The sequence below is a fragment of the Oncorhynchus clarkii genome, chromosome 10 (genome assembly GCF_045791955.1).
Source record: "Oncorhynchus clarkii lewisi isolate Uvic-CL-2024 chromosome 10, UVic_Ocla_1.0, whole genome shotgun sequence".
Taxonomy (NCBI): domain Eukaryota; kingdom Metazoa; phylum Chordata; class Actinopteri; order Salmoniformes; family Salmonidae; genus Oncorhynchus; species Oncorhynchus clarkii.
This window is the reverse complement of record NC_092156.1, coordinates 67,611,821-67,634,191: the sequence shown is the minus strand read 5'-3', so window position 1 is coordinate 67,634,191 and position 22,371 is coordinate 67,611,821. Positions and strand designations below refer to the sequence as shown.

The window sequence follows — 22,371 nt, the reverse complement described above, 5'->3', positions numbered from 1 at the left end:
AAAGCGGTAATTTCATATTTCGGTTTAGGGGGTTATTAACTTTATGGAAAACAATATTCACACTATGTGGATTATAAACATGTACATACATAGATCTTGATGTGTTGGCTCTCTAACAGGGATGAGTGGGGATTCATAGTACAACAGGAGTCTTCTGTAACCTGCAATACGTGTTAAATATGTTTTACATACATCCATGACTGAATGGTTTCACAAACTCCCTTTAAAGGTTTTGTAAGAAAGTTGTAACAGGCCAGTCTAGAGATGAACCTAGAGACACCAAAACATCAACGTTTAGAGCAGCTTGGAGATTATTACCCATGTAAGGGGGAGCAAAGAGCTGATTTACCCAACTCTGTACAAACCCCGATGAACATGTACCCATTATAAAACAAAATGGTCTACGGTCAAATGCATCTATAGTTTTTAATGAGTGGTCGCTGCTTCCGGCGCCGACAGAGATGGCAGCCTCGCTGCGCGTTCCTAGGAAACTATGCAGTTTTTTGTTTTTTTATGTGTTATTTCTTACATTGGTACCCCAGGTCATCTTAGGTTTCATTACATACAGTCGAGAAGAACTACTGAACGTAAGAGCAGCGTCAACTCACCATCAGTACGACCAAGAATATGACTTTCGCGAAGCGGATCCTGTGTTCTGCCTTTCACCCAGGACAACGGAATGGATCCCAGCCGGCAACCCAAAAAAACAACTTCGTAAAAGGGGGAAACGGAGCGGTCTTCTGGTCAGACTCCGGAGACGGGCGCATCGTGCACCACTCCCTTGCATTCTTCTCGCCAATGTCCAGTCTCTTGACAACAAGGTTGATGAAATCCGAGCAAGGGTAGCATTCCAGAGGGACATCAGAGACTGTAACATTCTTTGCTTCACGGAAACATGGCTCACTGGAGAGACACTATCGGAGTCGGTGCAGCCAACTGGTTTCTCCACGCATCGCGCAGACAGAAACAAACATCTTTCTGGTAAGAAGAGGGGCGGGGGCGTGTGCTTCATGGTTAACGTGACGTGGTGTGATCATAACAACATACAGGTACTCAAGTCCTTCTGTTCACCTGATTTAGAATTCCTCACAATCAAATGTCGACCGCATTATCTACCAAGGGAATTCTCTTCGATTATATTCACAGCCGTATATATTCCCCCCCAAGCAGACACATCGATGGCTCTGAACTAACTTTATTTGACTCTTTGCAAACTGGAATCCATTTATCCGGAGGCTGCATTCATTGTAGCTGGGGATTTTAACAAGGCTAATCTGAAAACAAGACTCCCTAAATTTTATCAGCATATCGGTTGCGCAACCAGGGCTGGAAAAACCTTGGATCACTGCTATTCTAACTTCCGTGACGCATATAAGGCCCTGCCACGCCCTCCTTTCGGAAAAGCTGACCACGACTGCATTTTGTTGATCCCTGCCTACAGACAGAAACTAAAACAAGAAGCTCCCGCGCTGAGGTCTGTTCAACGCTGGTCCGACCAATCTGATTCCACACTCCAAGACTGCTTCCATCACGTGGACTGGGATATGTTTCGTATTGCGTCAGACAACAACATTGACGAATATGCTGATTCGGTATGAGCGAGTTCATTAGAACGTGCGTTGAAGATGTCGTTCCCATAGCAACGATTAAAACATTCCCAAACCAGAAACCGTGGATTGATGGCAGCATTCGCGTGAAACTGAAAGCCCGAACCACTGCTTTTAATCAGGGCAAGGTGACCCGGAAACAAAGTGTAACTATTCCCTCCACAAGGCAATCAAACAAGCTAAGCGTCAGTATAGAGACAAAGTAGAATCTCAATTCAACGGCTCAGACACAAGAGGTATGTGGCAGGGTCTACAGTCAATCACGGATTACAAAAAGAAAACCAGCCCCGTCACGGACCAGGATGTCTTGCTCCCAGGCAGACTAAATCACTTTTTTGCCCGCTTTGAGGACAATACAGTGCCACTGACAGGGCCCGCAACTAAAACATGCAGACTCTCCTTCACTGCAGCCGACGTGAGGAAAACATTTAAACGTGTCAACCCTCGCAAGGCTGCAGGCCCAGACGGCATCCCAGCCGCGCCCTCAGAGCATGCGCAGACCAGCTGGCCGGTGTGTTTACGGACATATTCAATCAATCCCTATTCCAGTCTGTTGTTCCCACATGCTTAAAGAGGGCCACCATTGTTCCTGTTCCCAAGAAAGCTAAGGTAACTGAGCTAAACGACTACCGTCACTCACTTCCGTCATCATGAAGTGCTTTGAGAGACTAGTCAAGGACCATATCACCTCCACCCTACCTGACACCCTAGACCCACTCCAATTTGCTTACCGCCCAAATAGGTCCACAGACGATGCAATCTCAACCACACTGCACACTGCCCTAACCATCTGGACAAGAGGAATACCTATGTGAGAGTGCTGTTCATCGACTACAGCTCGGCATTTAACACCACAAGGGTGCGTTCTGAGCCCTCTCCTGTACTCCCTGTTCACCCACGACTGCGTGGCCACGCACGCCTCCAACTCAATCATCAAGTTTGCGGACGACACAACAGTGGTAGGCTTGATTACCAACAACGACGAGACGGCCTACAGGGAGGAGGTGAGGGCCCTCGGAGTGTGGTGTCAGGAAAATAACCTCACACTCAACGTCAACAAAACTAAGGAGATGATTGTGGACAGCAGAGGGAACACTCCCCTATCCACATCGATGGAACAGTAGTGGAGAGGGTAGTAAGTTTTAAGTTCCTCGGCGTACACATCACAGACAAACTGAATTGGTCCACCCACACAGACAGCATCGTGAAGAAGCCGCAGCAGCGCCTCTTCAACCTCAGGAGGCTGAAGAAATTCGGCTTGTCACCAAAAGCACTCACAAACTTCTACAGATGCACAATCGAGAGCATCCTGTCGGGCTGTATCACCGCCTGGTACGGCAACTGCTCCGCCCACAACCGTAAGGCTCTCCAGAGGGTAGTGAGGTCTGCACAACGCATCACCGGGGGGAAACTACCTGCCCTCCAGGACACCTACACCACCCGATGTCACAGGAAGGCCATAATGATCATCAAGGACAACAACCACCCGAGCCACTGCCTGTTCACCCCGCTATCATCCAGAAGGCGAGGTCAGTACAGGTGCATCAAAGCTGGGACCGAGAGACTGAAAAACAGCTTCTATCTCAAGGCCATCAGACTGTTAACCTGTTGCGACGAGCAATCCCGTATCCGGGAGCGTAATTATAGCCTCAAGCTCATTACCATAACGCAACGTTAACTATTCATGAAAATCGCAAATGAAATGAAATAAATATATTAGCTCACAAGCTTAGCCTTTTGTTAACAACACTGTCATCTCAGATTTTCAAAAAATGCTTTTCAACCATAGCTACACAAGCATTTGTGTAAGAGTATTGATAGCTAGCATAGCATTAAGCCTAGCATTCAGCAGGCAACATTTTCACAAAACAAGAAAAGCATTCAAATAAAATAATTTACCTTTGAAGAACTTTGGATGTTTTCAATGAGGAGACACTCAGTTAGATAGCAAATGTTCAGTTTTTCCAAAAAGATTATTTGTGTAGGAGAAATCGCTCCGTTTTGTTCATCACGTCACCAAATAACTCCATAATATCGACAGAAACATGGCAAACGTTGTTTAGAATCAATCCTCAAGGTGTTTTTCACATATCTATTCGATGATAAGTCACTCCTGGCAGTTTGGTTTCACCTCTGTTCAAAATGGAAAAATGCGCGCACCTGGAGATTACGCAATAGTTTCTACGTAGGACACCCAGCGGACACCTGGTAAATGTAGTCTCTTATGGTCAATTTTCCAATGATATGCCTACAAATACGTCACAATGCTGCAAACACCTTGGGGAAACGACAGAAAGTGTAGGCTCTCTCCTTGCGCATTCACAGCCATATAAGGAGACATTGGAACACAGCGCCTCAAAAATCTGGCTCACTTCCTGTATGAAATTTCATCTTGGTTTCGCCTGTAGCATTAGTTCTGTGGCACTCACAGACAATATCTTTGCAGTTTTGGAAACGTCAGTGTTTTCTTTCCAAAGCTGTCAATTATATGCATAGTCAAGCATCTTTTCGTGACAAAATATCTTGTTTAAAACGGGAACGTTTTTCATCCAAAAATGAAATACTGCCGCCAGAGTTTCAAGAGGTTAAACAGCCACCACTAACATTGAGTGGCTGCTGCCAACACACTGACTCAACTCCAGCCACTTTAATAATGGGAATTGATGGGAAATGATGTAAAATATATCACTAGCCACTTTAAACAATGCTACCTAATATAATGTTTACACACCCTACATTATTTATCTCATATGTATATACTGTACTCTATATCATCTACTGCATCTTTATGTAATACATGTATCACTAGCCACTTTAACTATGCCACTTTGTTCACATACTCATCTCATATGTATATACTGCACTCAATACCATCTACTGTATCTTGCCTATGCCGCTCTGTACCATCACTCATTCATATATCTTTATGTACATATTCTTTATCCCCTTACACTTGTGTCTATAAGGTAGTAGTTTTGGAATTGTTAGCTAGATTACTTGTTGGTTATCACTGCATTGTCGGAACTAGAAGCACAAGCATTTCGCTACACTCGCATTAACATCTGCTAACCATGTGTATGTGACAAATAAAAATTTGATTTGCATTCATTTAGATTATTTCAACATAGTCTAGAACCAGTAAGAACATAAATTGAATGATCTGCTTTGTGTTATTGAGCAAGAGGCCTGACCCATTTCTATGTAAGAAGCCACACTTTTTATATTCAGCTTCTTAATTAACTAACTCATAAATATGTTTTTTTAAGTCAGCTTAATATACTAGTACAACATACTAGGTACATACACTTCAATCATTAGAATAATTTTCGTACACTCGAGAAAACCACATATACATCGTTTTTACACGTATTCTATAATAATTTAAGGTCCATAAATATTTGATGCAAAATAATGAAAGCTTAATGTAGTTCAGATAGAGCACGATCAGCAGGGCGGGCGATAGAGTACACAACTGTATCAACGGCTTGAATTTCTGACAAAATAATATTATCAACGTATGCAATATATTTGTTTATTATACCTACCAACATATAACACAATATTGAGATACTAAAAAATGTATATGCAACATTTTCTCAACTGTCATTCCTGTGCTTTTTGCTTTATAGGTATGCTCTGCTAGTCCTAAATCCAGACATAATCCACACATATGTGATTGTTATAACTGGTCTACGTTGTGTGGGAACAAACTTATGTTTTCCTGGAAGGGTGAGCTTTCATAAATGTGGTCAAAATAAATATGCTAGAAGCGATAGGAACAAGGTTGTTTATTTGGTTTAGAGAACAAAGGCAGTGAATTCAAACAACAGGAGGGGATGTCGAGACATTCTGTCTACAACCGGGGTGGGGGGCACCGGGCGCTGATTAGAGATATCAATGTTTAACCCCGGGGGGTTGGCAGATATCTGGACATGCCGTATGCATGATAGTGCAAACATTGGTTTCAAACGATCCCCCTCCAGATAGAATGGGGCTACATGCTTGGGCCCCTGTTGAACACACCCCCCTCCCCTTTGTTTTTGAAACGCATACACACACACACACACACACACACACTCCTGCTGTCCACGTCACACGCACACTCACCCTGATTTTCCGTGTCTTTTTTCTTTGTGACAGACCGGGGTGATGTATGGAAACGACATTTTAGCCAGCGTTAAAGGGTGAGCTACATTTTTAAAACCAGTGATTTAATTCCAAAATATTTAGTACAAAGACATGTTAGAATTAATTACCAAATTGTACTACTATTTAAACATGCATCATTAGTGTTTTATGTAAAAACATTGGAGGCCTACAGTTGTACCGCACACTCACGCACGCATCCTGATTTTCCGTGTCTTTTTTCTTCGTGACAGACCGGGGTGATGGATGGAAAGGACATTTTCCTGTCCTTAAAGGATGAGATATTGTGTATTCTATAATAATTTAAGGTCCATAAATATTTGATGCAAAATAATGAAAGCTTAATGTAGTTCAGATAGAGCACGATCAGCAGGGCGGGCGATAGAGTACACAACTGTATCAACGGCTTGAATTTCTGACAAAATAATATTATCAACGTATGCAATATATTTGTTTATTATACCTACCAACATATAACACAATATTGAGATACTAAAAAATGTATATGCAACATTTTCTCAACTGTCATTCCTGTGCTTTTTGCTTTATAGGTATGATCTGCTAGTCCTAAATCCAGACATAATCCACACATATGTGATTGTTATAACTGGTCTACGTTGTGTGGGAACAAACTTATGTTTTCCTGGAAGGGTGAGCTTTCATAAATGTGGTCAAAATAAATATGCTAGAAGCGATAGGAACAAGGATGTATTTCCCAGAAACTAGTAGTGTATATCATGGGTAACTCCCGTTATCATGGTTCAAGGATAGGTGTTCCATTCTGTGGACTGATCTAGACTATGTTGAAATAATCTAAATGAATGCAGCGACCACTTCATTAAAAACTATAGATGCATTTGACCGTAGACCATTTTGTTTTATAAAGGGTACATGTTCAGTACACACCCCTGCATTCTATATGATAAAGTAGGCTGTTGGTCTTTGAGGTCCGTTATGTCAATTTGCCTTTATACATCTCATTGACCTACTGTCAACTCCCTCAGTTGTAAACATCTACAATAATCATTAGACGTACGCGTCAGAGTTATCATACCCCGTGTCGGGGTTTGTACAGAGTTGGGTAAATCCGCTCTTTGCTCCCCACTTGCGTGGGTAATAATCTCCAAGCTGCTCTAAACGTTGATGTTTTGGTGTCTCTAGGTTCATCTCTAGACTGTTGAATGAGGCCTGGTTCAACTTTCTTACACAACCTTTAAAGGGAGTTTGTGAAACCATTCAGTCATGGATGTATGTAAAACATATTTAACACGTATTGCAGGTTACAGAAGACTCCTGTTGTACATTTAATATCCACTAGCAGATTTCGTTGCATTTGCACAAATTCTGTCATGTTACTGTGGTCTTTTTAAAAGTCAATAAATGTGTGTAAAGAGTACATGTTTGTTTCACTGTAGATTTGTTTAAGCCCACCTAGAAACACCTGATTTTATCCCACAGCATTAATTCATAAGCTGTGTAGAAGCTGTTTAGCCATAAGTAAAGGCCTTTCATAAAGAGGCTGTCATGATAAACCTGAATCTGAAATTACCTTTAGGATCTTTTCTTTGGGGTTCTAATCTCCCCAGGTGTACATGCACTGAAAATCCTTAGGCTGGAGCCATCTGGAAGCTTTGTGCATGTACATATAAAGAGAACTAAATAGGAAACTAGGCTGAGAAACATTATTTAGATGGCTGTTTTATTGTTGTTGAAAGCTTGAAATGGACACAATGCCAAGGGACATTGTTTCTAACACACACACATCACACACACACACACATTCCTTTTTTCTAACACACACACACACACACACACTCCTGCTTCATAGATAGCAACCATAAGGACAATAAAACTGGGGGTGTGGGGCCATACTCTTTCAAAAGTTCAAACACAGAACCCCCCCAGTTCAACCAGGTCCCTAGACATCAATCAGCATGACAACTTCAAAGGATGCAATATGGATATAAAATAACACACCCTCTAACACGTGACCACAGGAACAGGATGTCCTGGCCGGAGGCCCATATTTGGACATGTATACGTCATCATGGACACAGGGTCATAAATCAAAATTTTGACCCGTGCCGTCTACTTTATTCTCTCTCACCTACCCTGTTTGAGAACCCCTGGTGTATAGTATGATATTTGTTATTTTGTTTAGTAGTTTTTAGTACATGACAGTACACTTACTAATTATTTATTTTATTTAAAATTGCATACTTTGTGTGACATACTTGTCCATAGCTGTTGTTTGAAGAGTTGAGACACTGACTGAACAATAAGTATTTCTGAAGGATATTTTGGTTGATTTGTTTGGGTTTTTCATTGAAGTAGTTCTTTCGCTTTTAGAACTGTACTTATTCTGAGCGTTTTGTTCTTGTAAATATGTTGTAATAGACTCAAACCAGTGGCATATATTTAATGACTTTGTGATGGTTCTCAATGGAGATTCTTTGAGATGAGATCGCACCATGTTCATTGTATTTATGAAACCTGGACCCATACAGTGTACAGTACCATTACCACCTACGGGCCTTGCTTGGTATTGCTGGTTGTAAACACAAATACCTGCATACATACTGGACTGATACGGAACACTGCTATAACTATTATTAGTAGTAGTGTTATAATGATTTAAGTTGGGACAACCCTTCAGTTAACTACTGTACCTATCAATTATCCAGTAGTAGTAATGATGGTCCCTCAATATGCATTTAACAGTTTACAACGTAGGCTATGTTTACAACAGCACTACTTTAGGTGTCCCCATCAGGAATTGCTCTTGAGAAAATGTCATGTTATTGTCCCCTCCAAAGTTGATATCAGATTTTCGCCCCTGTCTGTCTAATAAGGGTGTTGGATATTTTATTTCCTGTTTTCGATGTAGCCTGTAGTCAAACACATATTATAAAGGGAAGGTCTCTCACAAAACACTACTGTAATATAAAGTAAACAAAACAAACAATTCACCCCCCCCCCCCCCCATGCCTGTCCCATATAACATCTTTAATACAATGTCACTCTGGTAAAAACAAATCGTTTGTTTACATGGATACTGGGATATTACCTCATTGATCTGTCAGTAAACTAGAGTATAATCCAGCAAAGCAGTCCTACCGGTTATGCCAGTAATAAGACAGGCTAGTGGGACATAGCTCAGTGAAATTAACCCTAGCAGTTAAATTAACCCGGTCCGCTAGCCAATCAACCATGTCCTGAGCCGATTGCCTGCAGTCTGCGGAGAAAAGTTGCGACTTCGTTTTGAAGAATCTTCTCTGTGATTTTGAAGAATCTTTTCTCATGGATGATTTTCGTCGTTGCAGGTTGAAGCAGCTCAAAGGGAATGTTCTTGGAGGGTAGTTATTTTTTTCAAATGTTCGAATTCCTTCCTGCGTTTCACCATTTCGGGACTGATGTCTGGAAAGGATTTAATTGCCTCCCCGTTGTGTAGGATCATAACTTTCTCTCTGTCCTGGTACCTCAGGAACCAAACGTGGAAGGGTTGTGGGTTCTGATCAGGGGATGGGCGAGTGACCTGTGCGCCCGTTCGATAACTTGATGACTTGAATCTGTGTGACATGAGACGCTGTGCTACTGGGTGTGTTGCGCCACTGCAGATAAGCTGACTATACATCCGTACTGTCTAGGCCTTTCACTTTCTTGACCGCTGACTCTGCTATTCCATTGGCTTGTGGATGGTGAGGGGAGGAGGTGATATGAGTGAATCTCCACTTCTCTGCAAATGTTTTGAATCTGGCTGAATCATAGCACCCCCCATTGTCCGTGATTACACAATCAGGTTGCCCATGGTGGGCAAACTGGAATTTACACTGTGTCAGCTGACACGTTTAGCAGTGGCTTCACCTCCCAGTAATCTGAGTAATGATCAACCATGATCAGGAAGTCCTTCCCTGCATAGGCAAAAAGGTCCATGCTCACTGTTTGCCAGGGGTGCTCTGGGATGTCATGTGACATTGTGGATTTGTTTTGCTGTGCTCCTGCATATTCATTACAGGCTGAGCAGTTGGATACATAGTCCTTGATTTCCCTTCTCATGTTCGGCCAGAAAAGTGTCACTTGCCTGTCTATTGCATGCCTCTCCGCCATTGTGGCTAGCATGTATGCGGCTCAACATTTCCGCCCTCAGTGCCCTTGGAATAATAACACACTGTCCTCTGTACAGCACCCCTTTCTGCACGTTGATTCCATCACAAAATGACTAATAATCTCTTCCACTCCGAGAGGTGTCCTCTTTCACAGCTGGCCATCCTGAGAGAACAACTGACTTTAAGTCCTGTAAAGTCTTCATCGACCTCAGTGTACTGTAAAATCGGACAGAACCTGTGGTTTGTAATATTGAGATGCCTTGCCTGGTCAATGTGTGTGAATGCAGCCTGCTCACTCTCTGCGTTGCTCACAGTGTGTTGTGTGTGTGTGTGTGGTGTGTCTGTCCTCCTGCCTTCTGTTGTTGCTCTTCTCAAGAGTGTTGCTGATGTACATTTACGGCCCAGGCTTGTAGATGACACCCACGTTGTAGTTTTTGCAGCTGCATTAACATACCTTGGAGACGCTTAGGGGCACAGAGGAGTGACTTCTTGAAGTTTGTGATCAACTGTTTATGATCTGTCTCAGCTGTTATTAACTCTCTGCCAGAGAGAAACTGATGAAATCTCTTACAAAGCAAATACAATACTCAAAAATGTATTGTCTATTTTCGATCCGTTGGCGTCAATGCTCACAAAGCAAACTCCACAGGCTGTCCCTGTTGCGTTAGGCAGCACCCTAAGCCATTCTTACTTGCGTCACTCTGCACAGTGACCGGTTTCAAGACGTCATAGTACCTCAGAACAGGCGTGATAGACGTCAGGCGTTTTATTTCCTGTACAGCTTGGTCAAGTTTAGGGAGCCAGTGCCACACACTGTTCTTGTCCAGCAGCCGTTGGAGTGGCTCAAACACTTCAGGCAGCTTGGGCAGGATCGTGGCCAGGTATGTCACAAATCCAATGAAGAGCTGTACTACCTTGGCATCTGTGGGCGCCAGCATGTTCAGTACAGCCCTGGTCTTTTCTGGGTCTATTCTCAGGCCCTCGTGTCCATGAAACTGAACTGCAGCTTTAGCACACTGAGCCTGAGTCTCACCTCCCTGCACCGCTCCATCAGTGCCTCCCGCAGATTGTTATCGTTTTCACGCTCTGCCTTTTTATTGGAGTCCCCGCATCCGGCAAAAAGAATATCATCTGCGATTGGCTCGAGGTCCCCCAGCAGTTCACGTTGCTTACGTCGATACATCTCGGGGACCACGGACAGCCCAAAGGGACGTTTCAGCCATCTCATCTTGCCCCATGGCAACCAGAACGTCGTCATCCTGCTGCTGCTGCTGTCCTCATCCAGTTTACACTGGAGAAAGGCATCTCTGGCATCCACCAGCGTAAATACGCGTGCCTTAGACGGTTTGTACAACACATCATCTAATATTGGCATTCGGTAGTGAGATCTTTTCAGTGCTTGATTTAAGGGGTTTTGGGTCATTACATAATCTGATCTTCTCTGGCTTGGTAACTATGACCATGTTGCTTATCCAGGGCGTCGGCACAGTCACTGGGGTGATATATACATCATGTTCATATTTCACCAGTTGGGCTTTCACTCGTGCCTTCAAGGCTACAGGCATATTCCGTGGTGCAACTTGGGTCCCGTATGAAGTGGACATCTCCTTTGCACAGACCACTGGACCGTTGACAACGTCATAATAACTCAGCAGCTGTTCTTCGGTCATTTGAGACACTGCTCCACTTTGTTTCACTCTGCTGGTATTGTCTCAGTCATGGGTCCGAAGCGCTAACATGTAGAACCAGAGAGTGGTGGATTTTGGTCCGTCTCAACAAGTTCAAAGAGTAGTCTGTGCTTGAGCAGTAAAAAAAAAAAGTATATTTTGCCATCCCTATGGGAAATGGTCTGATATACCATGGCTGTCAGCCACTCGGCATTCAGGGCTTGAACCACCCAGTTTATAATTGGTGATATTCTCTCTTTCACTCTCTTGCTCATTACATTGTCAAGCTGGCCTTATCTTTTATTATTCAGTCTTAGCTGCACCAACCATTTCTGTCCCTGAGAGTGAGCCTTACTGATGCATTCCGTGGTGTAGACCGGTTCATCATTGTCAGAGCCTCCCCCTCTCTGTATATTATCCTCCACAACATGCACTTTCTTTACTCAGCCTGATATGTCCCCTGCCTGACACACCTTGGCAAAATGATTTGCGACGCCACAAGACCTGCATGTTTTGCCATAAGCTGGGCATTGCTCTCTACTCGCCTGTGATGGTTACCACGCTATTTAGTTTTTGTCATGTAATGTCACCTGACCTCTCATGGGTGCACTCTCCTGTGGTTTGTACCTCCGCTATCTCGCTGTTGCATTCACTGTATCCACTTGTGTTCCATCTATCGTCCTCATGTTTCTCAGTAACCTCAGCTGCACTTCATATTTCCTATAGCCTCTGGTAGACTAAAGATCCCGCGATCGTAGAAATCGGCGCCTTGTTCCTTCACTCGCAATGTCTAACACAAGCTGCTGTCACGTTGTCTAATGATTGGAGACAGGCGCAGGAATACGTAATAGGGGGTTTTATTCTCTCCACCCAAACAAAAGAGCGAGGTGTAAACCTCTAAATAATATACGGGACGAGACCCGTAAAACAACAATACAATACAATAATGCACAATAACACGTAGCATGGAAGCCGAAACAACAGCACAGGTACTCACAGGACCAACGGACATGGTAACAATAACCGACAAGGACAATGGGGAACAGAGGGCACATATATTACATACTAATCAGGAGGAATGGGAACCAGGTGTGTGTAATGAGACAAGACAGTCCGGGGTTGGTGGTGATGAATCCAGTTCAGTGACGCCTAGAAGGCTGGTGACGTAGACCTCTGGAACTGGTGAATGGAATGAGCAGCAGTACCGGGGGGATCCGTGACAGCCACTCTCTCATCTCGTCCCTCAGACCGCGGTATTGGCATGTTGCGGCTCTCACCAGCAATCGAGAGATATAACTGTTCATCTGTATCCTGTTTGCAGCAGCTACAGAGGGATCTCTCATATATGACGTTTTTCTGTGGTCTTGAAATAGTCCTCCAAAGCATCTAGAATAGCAGTATCGTCATTTCTCTGATCAGCAGTCAATGTGAGATTATGCATGTATAAATGCCAACTCTCACTGCCCATTAACCCTTCGTGGTTCCAAACTTCTTCCATTTAAGAATGATGGAGGCCACTGTGTTGGGGACCTTCAAAAGCTGCAGAATTTTTTTTGGTACCCTTCCCCAGATCTGTACCTTAACACAATTCTGTCTCGGAGCTCTACAAACAATTCTCTTGACCTCATGGCTTGATTTTTGCTCTAATAACATGCACTGTCAACTGTGGGACCTTATAGATCCACAGATGATGCAATCTATTCCACTCCACACTGCCCTTTCACACCTGGACAAAAGGATAACCTATGTGAGAATGCTATTCATTGACTACAGCTCAGCGTCCAACACCATAGTGCCCTCAAAGCTCATCACTAACCTAAGGACCCGGGGACTAAACACCTCCCTCTGCAACTGGATCCTGGACTTCCTGACGGGCCGCCCCCAGGTGGTAAGGGTAGGTAACAACACATCCACCACCCTGATCATCAATACGGGGGCCCCTCAGGTGTGAGTGCTCAGTCCCCTCCTGTACTCCCTGTTTAATCATGACAGCACGACTCCAACACCATCATTAAGTTTGCCGATAACACAACAGTGGTCACCGATAACGATGAGACAGCCTATAGGGAGGAGGTCAGAGACCTGACCGTGTGCTGCAAGGACAACAACCTCTCCCTCAACGTGATCAAGACAAAGGAGTTGATTGTGGACTACAGGAAGAATAGGACCGAGCATGCCCCCATTCTCATCGACGAGGCTGTAGTGGAGCAGGTTGAGAACTTCAAGTTCCTTGGCGTCCACATCACCAACAAACTAACATGGTCCAAGCACACCAAGACAGTTGTGAAGAAGGCACAACCAAACCTATTCCCCTCAGGAGACTGAAAAGATTTGGCTTGGGTCCTCAGATCCTCAAAAGGTTTTACAGCTGCACCATCAAGAGCATCCCGACGGGTTGCATCACTGCCTGGTATGGCAAATGCTTGGCCTCCAAGGGCTTGTAAGTAAGCATTCACTGTAAGGTCTACACCTGTTGTATTCAGCGCATGTGACAAATACAATTTGATTCATATAGACAGCTGTGTGCCTTTCCAACTGTCTTTAACCACAGAAATGCTGCATTTTCACATACTGTATGCAGACACCGTTTTGATGCTAGATATATAGGCCCTAGCCTTAATGAATATGATTTTGAAAAGTGGCATAGTTGCGCTTTAAGACTCTAGATTTCAAGAAATTGCAGTTTTTTTTCTTCAAGCAAAACTTCATGAGGGAAATTGACTGACCCACTCCAGACCTCCCCTACCCAATTTTAGACCTACATAATCTCCACCTTGTCAGACAATACTAGGAAGAACCCTGGAGTGTATTCATTCCACGATCTGTTGCAAAATGTTTATTAAACGGACTTACCTGGAGTTTTCCAATAGAAACTCACGATTTGGTTACAAAACAGAACATTTTGCAACTGGACTAATGATTACACCCCAGATTTGACATTTAAACATACAGTATGTTCGCTGCTGAAGAGCAGACAATTACCAAGTACCCATAACAGTTTACCATTCATATTGAGCCAGTCTTCTGCCAACAGCATTATTAGGCTTAAGGTGCATTTGCCAATGATTTGAGCAGTGTGGGGCCAGGGTGCCGCCACTGCGCTGAAGTGGTACACTAAAACATTAGGCTCATTCAAGGTTGGCTGGTCTGGAATCTGTAAACTGTGTGGAAGCTGTAGCTGCCCTATCACTGCTAAGTCAATAGGATCTAAAACCTCAAACGTTATGCTCTTTCTGTAGGCCTATGTTAATTGTAGATTCATTTTTGTATACAATAGTTTACTCTAGTGGCACTACAATGATAGTTTGAGTAGTGATTTGACAGTGTAATGTAGCGTCAGATCAGATGTAGGCTACTTGGTTATGGGTAGTCATACATATTTGAATGATAAGTCTAAAATTCATGACATGCAATCAACCCCTCCTATCTAACTCCAATCAATGGTCAAACCCTACTCTAGTGATCATCAACTAGATTCAGCCGCGGGACGAGTTTTTTCTTGAGCGGATGGTCGGGGGTCCGGAACATAATACAAATCATTTGTAGAAGGCAAATTGACAGCATGATGCCCAAACAGATATTGTTTGACTAAAACATAATTTAAAACCTTGTTACGTTTGTATACGATCAAATATGTATCTCTCTTATGCGTGGGAATACTTGGAAACTATGTGATTCTCATTGTGCAGCCATCCATCACCCATTATAGGCATCATCAAACACAGGTGTGGTATATGAGTGGGTACTAAATGTTTACTCTCCTTGAGCCGGGTTTTAGAATAGGTTCAGGTGGACTAAAACACTATATTAATGGAGACATTCTTTGCGTAATCTCCGGGAATTTCATATAGACTTTCTTTCGACGTTCTTTCACTGCAAAGTATAATTGGATTACAATAAAATATTTTCAGTGTAGAGGTAATTTGAATTAAATAGTCAGTCATAGAAGTTTAGGATTGACATCAAACACCGGCTTCCATGTGAGTATGACGAATATGTGAGGGTGTGTGCAACATTTAGGCTACAGCAAACCCAGCGCTGGTGAGCGCGCCATTGCGCACACCATGTGTTCCGGGCGAGGGCCCAGAGATTATATCCTCATGCAATACATGAGCCAAACGTTTATTTTATCGGTAAACTTGACATAATAACGCATGGTTGGAATTTATGACACATGAAACAGATAACTCTCGGATAATGTTAAAATGTGATCTTGGATTTTGCCCTAACTGCTCGGGGGGCAGCGAACAACGCTGATGACAGGTTTTTTGACAGTGCTCCTTTTTTGCATTCGTTTATTGGAGCGCAGGACAAAGGTATTCAATTTACAAATATACAATTGTCTACCATTAGCCTACATTGTATAGGTTATGTTCGGGTACAATGTTGGATATTTGACAGGCTACAAGGTTATCACTAAAAAGTAAAGGTTCTAGGGAGTTCCTGCGACAGTCTGACTTCTAAACTTGTTTTATTGTAATGCCTAATGCATATGCCTGGTGATTAAATGTATTTAGCCTACAACACGGCTTCGTTTTACATTGCCTTCTGTCATGTTATTCAGCCACACGGTGAAATGATCGGATCGAAGTGCTTCTTTATGAAACAAAGTCCACGCGTGGCACACTGCCACTATGTTTATAACCGACATATGACTTTGTCAATCACAGAAGTTTGGAAATAGATTGTTGACTTGTGATGACTCATCCGGCCTAGTGACATTGACGTTAAAAAGAGATTGAAAATGCGTATTTATTTTGGTTGAAAACACGTTTTTTTTTCAATAGCTTGTCCTCACACGGGACACTTGGCACAATTGACTTATGGGTCAATTAACTACATTTAAACCACTTGGTGCTGAAGTGACACATCTATAGTCTGTAGACCAGACAACTAGTAGGCTATTTTGCCTTGATCTGGAGAGTATCTGACTCTTAAAGTTACAATAACTATTGTGACTTTAAGATAAGCTATCCCTAACTAGTAAACATTGATACCGATTTCAGAAATTCAAGAAGAAAGCTCACTCTGCGTTAACGTTCAGATCTATCAGCTAAAAACGTGTTTATTAAGAATATTTAGTGATACATGGCAGAACTGTATGTTCTTCTGTTATTTTCCTATGAATGTATAAAAAAAGTTACTTTCTCCCAGAAGCTGTTAATATACTTTCACTTTCACATAGTTTTGGCTGTGATCCAGTTTGGGGAAAACATCTAGCTCTGGGCGTTGACCAGCTAGAAAAACACCTGCCTGTGGATTTTGAACAAGGCATTCCCATGCGTCTTCTTTTTTTGTGATTGTTTCTAGAAAAGAGGGCGATGGATCTGTCTCTTCTGGGGTTTCCATTACTATCCACACCAGCGTCTGAACATTGAGCTCTGGAATTGCTTCTTAATATTGAGGTATAGCACCGTATGAAACACACACAGCAGCATTGCTTGCTGCAGTTTGATTACATTTCTGATGTACGTGTTTTTACAGAGAGCTTGAAATGTAGCTTTAACTTTGCATGGGCAGGAGTGTAGCTGTTATGCATGCATTCCGTTTACTGTTACTCTCTGCATGCGCCCTGTAATCCGATTGTATGACACCAAGCCATGCACTTCTCAGCATCCGTATCACTCGTATCTATACACTTTTACGAGTCAAGTGCATTGCTAAGATTACGATTCATTTATTAAAACAGCCGGGCGATGACATCATTCATCTTACTGCTTTGAGGGTAAATCTAATAATGTTGTTATGTTTTCATTACATCACTATTGCACACTGGGAAATCTCTGTATTGTTATGGTGCCCAGAGTGGGTTTGACACTTGATTCCATGCCATTAGAATATATATTTGGGAATTTGAATGCTTCAAACATACATCCCAGGGTGCACCACTCCTGTCCTCAAGTGCCACAGTTTGGTATTCCTTCAGTCAGACACTTACTGACACCTGGGTAAGCAAGTGTATGGACTCTCCAGTCATCCAATGACATACAGTACCAGGCAAAAGTTTGGACACACCTACCCATTCAATGGTTTTTCATAATTCGAACTATTTTATACATTGTAGAATAATAGTGAAGACATAAAAACGATGAAAAAACACATATGGAATAATGTACTAAACCAAAAAGTGTTAAACAAATCAATATATATTTTAGATTCTTCAAAGTAGCCACCATTTGCCTAGCTTTACAGACTATTGGTATTCTCTCAACCAGCTTCACCTGGAATGCTTTTTCAACAGTCTTGAAGGAGTTCCCACATATCCTGAGCATCCATTCACTCTGCGGTCCAACTCATCCCAAACCATCTCAATTGGGTTGAGGTCAGGTGATTGTGGAGGCCAGGTCATCTGATGCAGCACTCCATCACCCTCCTTATTGGTCAAATGGCCCTGACACAGCCTGGAGGTGTGTTTTGGGTCATTGTCCTGTTGAAAAACAAATGATCGCTGCAGAATGCTGTGGTAGACATGCTGGTTAAGTGTGCCTCCTCCATTCTTCTCGGCGGGAAGAATGGAGATCATCCGTTCACCTACTTTGCGTCTCACAAAGACACAGCGGTTGGAACCAAAAATCTGAAATTTGGACTCATCAGACCAAAGGACCAAAGGATTTCCACCGGTCTAATGTCCATGTTTGTTGGCCCAAGCAAGTCTCTTCTTCTTATTGGTGTCCTTTAGATTTGAGGCGGTAGGTAGTCTAGTGGTTAGAGCTGACAAGGGTAAAAATGTCGTTCTACCCCTGAATAAGGCTGTTCCACTGTAGGCTGTCATTGTAAATAAGAATTTGTTCTTAACTGACTTGCCTAGTTAAATAACTAAAAATAGTAGTGGTTTCTTTGCAGCAATTTGACCATGAAGGCCTGATTCACGCAGTCTCCTCCGAACAGTTGATGTTGAGATGTGTCTGTTACTTGAACTCTGAAGCATTTATTTGGGCTGCAAATTGAGGTGCAGTTAACTCTAATGAACTTATCTTCTGCAACAGAGGTAACTCTGGGTCAGTTTCATGTTAGCACTTGGTGGTTTTAGGGACTTCACTTGAAGAAACTTTCAAAGTTCTTGACATTTTCCGGATTGACTGACCTTCATGTCTTAAGAGAAATGACAGTCTATCATTACTTTTTCTTATTTGAGCAGTTTTTGCCATAATATGAACTTGGTATTTTACCAAATAGGGCTATCTTCTGTATACCACCCCTACCTTGTCACAACACAACTGATTGGCTCAAACGCATTAAGGAGGAAAGAAATTCCACAAATTAACTTTTAACAAGGCATACCTGTTAATTGAAATGCACACCAGGTGACCACCTCATGAAGCTGGTTGAGAGAATGCCAAGAGTGTGCAAAGCTGTCAAGGCAAAGGGTAGCTACTTTGAAGAATCTCAAATATAACATATTTTGATTTGTGTAACACTTTTTATGGTTACTAGATGATTCCATATGTGTTATTTCATAGCTTGTCGTCACTATTATTCTACAATGTAGAAAATAGTAAAAACAAAGAAATCCTTGAATGAGTAAGTGTGTCCAAACTTTTGACTGGTACTGTGCATTAATCAATTAGGGACCAGGGAGAAACAAGAACCAGCAAGTGGAACTTGAGGGGCTGATTTGTGCACCCCTAATAAAAATATGAATACATACATGCCTTTTGACATTTTTTTGTTGTCTTTATTTAACTAAGCAAGTCAGTTAAGAACAAATTCTTATTTACAATGATGGCCTTCCACGGCCAAACCCTAACCCGGACGACGCTGGGCCAATTGTGCGCCTCCAATCCCAATCACGGCCAGTTGTGATATAACCTGTATTATTTCAGACTCCTGATTGACAATTTCAACATTTTTTTTTAACCATATGACTTATGAGTTGAAGAGATTACCACAATCATAACAAAATAAACTAAGGACATATTAGTTCATTGTGTTGTGTGTTACGTTGTGTATCATCCCTGTATTCATCCGTACCTCTTCTATTAAAGCTGCCTGAGTGCCACCGCACATTTGCCCATTGCTGGTGCTGCTGAAATACACTGGATGACAATACATGACGTTAAAGAGCTTCAGTCGGAGTTGAAAAACTTGAAAAGTACCATAGAAGTAAGACTACAGCTAATGAATATCTTGTTGTCCTGGTGTGGCGCGTTTGGTGTGAAATTAGGGTAAAGGGGGAATTTTCAAAGGACTAGTGATGTGTGTGACTTTGAAGGATAAACAATTATTCATACAACTGTGGTTTTCTTTGTCAGAAATCAGATGCCTGTTTGTATGCTCCTACCAACGATGACATCTACAATGTAAGTTCTTGTAGCAATATGCAGTAAATAGAACACACAAGCAGTTTATTTTTGTTCCTTTGAAAATGCGGTGTGGGGCGTCATGGAAAAAAAGGGTTCAGTGTGTTAGAAATGCCTGGGCCGATTTCTGGTCCCAGTCCGCCCCTGTTTGTAATGCCATGATTAGAACACACCTCTTTTGCATACTTTTGTAGATTTCCAGATCAATGTTTTATAGTCTGTGTATATACTGTAACACAGCCTGTGGTTCTGTTCTTCCCCAGGACAACTGCATCTTTAAGTTCATGCACTGTTATTTATTGGAGTTGGAGGTTGTCCTGTTCGAGGACATGTCGGTCACAGATAACTACCATGACGAAATAAAAACATCCATCTACCATCGGAAAAAACGTTTGGAAGAACATGAACGACAATATGTAAGTCAACCTTTAAATAAGTTCTGAAGTTTATCCCAAATATGTGTTGTGAAAAGTCCTGACGCTCCATACTTCCAATTGTTCAACAACAATACATTTTTGATTGGCATTCAAAATACTGTTGCTGCTAATCAAATGAATGCCGATGTCACTCTGCTTTCCAATGAATATTGTTTTCATCTAAAATGTCAATTGTATTGCTTCTCTTTTTTTCTGCATTTACAGAACAGTTCTAGATGCTCACCGTGTGAGGCACAGAGAGTTGCCAACTCCACAATATTCCTCTACAACCTGGAGCGCCTTTTGGAGAGAATAGGGGAAATTGTCAGTTGAATATATTGTAAATATGTTTAAATTGTTTTTCACAAATAACGTAGCAAACAAAGTCATGTGTGTGTTATTCTACCTTTGGTGATGATAGTATGTGAAGAAATTAGCAGAGTGACAGCTAGTGCTCGTGTCCAAATGTATATTACCTCTCAGTTCAAGTGTAATTGTAACTAGCTGTTTATATTTTTGTATATAATCAAATAACTTTTACATCTGTACTTTTGTCATATTTATTAACACATTTATTGAAATGCCTATTTGGAGCTTTACATGTTTTTGTTTCATCGTCCATGTCATATGCACACTAACTGTCACTAACTGTCACTAACTGTCACTAACTGTCACTAACTGTCACTAACTAGTTTCCCTTAGAGTTCTTTTGCACATCCTGAATCAAAAATAAAATCCCAGAAAACAAACATGTTGATTTGATCATTTCCTAGAATATGGGTGCCTGGCAGAAGGTGAAATAGGGACATGAAGTGGGACTGTGCCTCAAAGAAACAGGAAGCTCTGCCGTGCGCCATTTCCTTATACTGTGGCAGATGAAGATATGAAACTAAAGCTCTCCAGTACAACATTCTGGCACGCATCCATTTTGTAATAGTTCTGTTTTTTTTCTTGATGGAGAACTACAGGATTTTTTTGCATTTCAATAACAACGTTTTCAGTAAAACATTTTATTGCTAGAACAAACGTGTTAGAACCCACGTCTTGTGGCTTCACTGTACGCTTTTATGATCTGGAAAATAAAACATTCGATAACATGTACAGTTATGACACAATAAAACCTAACCCTTTACTGTCCCCATATAATCCAACCTGTGTTTGAATCCAGACATTCTGTATTACTCCATCACCGAGGGGGGGGTTGAAAAGGAACGGAGGGTGTGAAACTGGTCACTGCTCTCAGACTCTAAGGTCCCGGGCTCGGAGTCCTCAATGGGCACTGAAGGAGCGCCCTGCTCTCCTGGTTTTGGCAGACTGTGTAGAGAAGAGACACTGACTCCTTCAGGAAGGGCACTCCAGGAAAAGGATGCTTCATTTTGACCCCATTTGTCTTCGGAGTTGGACAGAGAGGTTTGGATGGACTGTGCTTCACTACTGCCTTTGTATCCAGTACTGTCACTCTGCAACGACACAAAGGGAGTTTTCTCTTTGCATTTACAGACTGGCGGAGAACTACCTGCTGCTGACAAGATGGCCACCTCTCTCCTCTTCACCGCCTCGACTTCGCTGGTGATCTTCCCGATGACAAAGTCCTTGGTCCTCACTCGGCGTATGGACTCCACGAGGTAGTCGAGGCCCCTGGGGTTCTCGGCTAAGTAGTCCAGCATCCTACCGGTCTTCTTGCTGTTCCCCACCCTGCAGCAGATGTCCTCGGCGTCGTCCCGCGTAAGGACCCTCCTGGACCGGAGGTAGTCCAGGTGGCGGTCTGCCACTAGCTTCTCACAGAGGTATGGACGCAGACGCTCCAACGCTTCCTTTTTGACCTCCGCCATGTCTTCGTCAGTGATACACCAGGAGTCCATTATCCAGCCAATTGCCCGTGAGCTCTTTAGTTTTCTGAAGCTGCTGCTCAGGCTCTGGAATGCCCAGTGCAGCAGTGTTGGAATTTCAGATGATAAGGGTTTGCAATATTAGCAACTGAATGAGATAATGTAACACACCCCTTTCTAACCCTGGAGAGTCATTGAACTGGTTGGAAGCCAATATTGTGAAAAAGGGAACTCCCTCAGTAGATCAGTTCCCTATCAGGAAACTGTGAGTACGCGAGCGTGCGTGCGCATGTTCTTATT

At 42.6% G+C, this 22,371-nt stretch overlaps 1 protein-coding gene and 1 pseudogene across 1 annotated transcript; one reads left to right on the top strand and one right to left on the bottom strand.

Moving 5' to 3' along the window:
- The first annotated feature begins 15,549 nt into the window (after positions 1-15,549).
- LOC139419034 (interleukin-15-like) lies at positions 15,550-21,388 on the top strand. Its single transcript, XM_071168889.1, has 6 exons — positions 15,550-15,842; positions 16,837-16,931; positions 19,512-19,629; positions 19,779-19,826; positions 20,090-20,242; positions 20,468-21,388. Exons 1-6 carry the CDS (start codon positions 15,783-15,785, stop codon positions 20,573-20,575), a joined length of 582 nt encoding a protein of 193 aa, XP_071024990.1. The 5' UTR covers positions 15,550-15,782; the 3' UTR covers positions 20,576-21,388.
- Positions 20,791-22,192, bottom strand: LOC139419033 (B-cell lymphoma/leukemia 10 pseudogene; annotated as a pseudogene).
- Between the last annotated feature and the right edge of the window lie 179 nt (positions 22,193-22,371).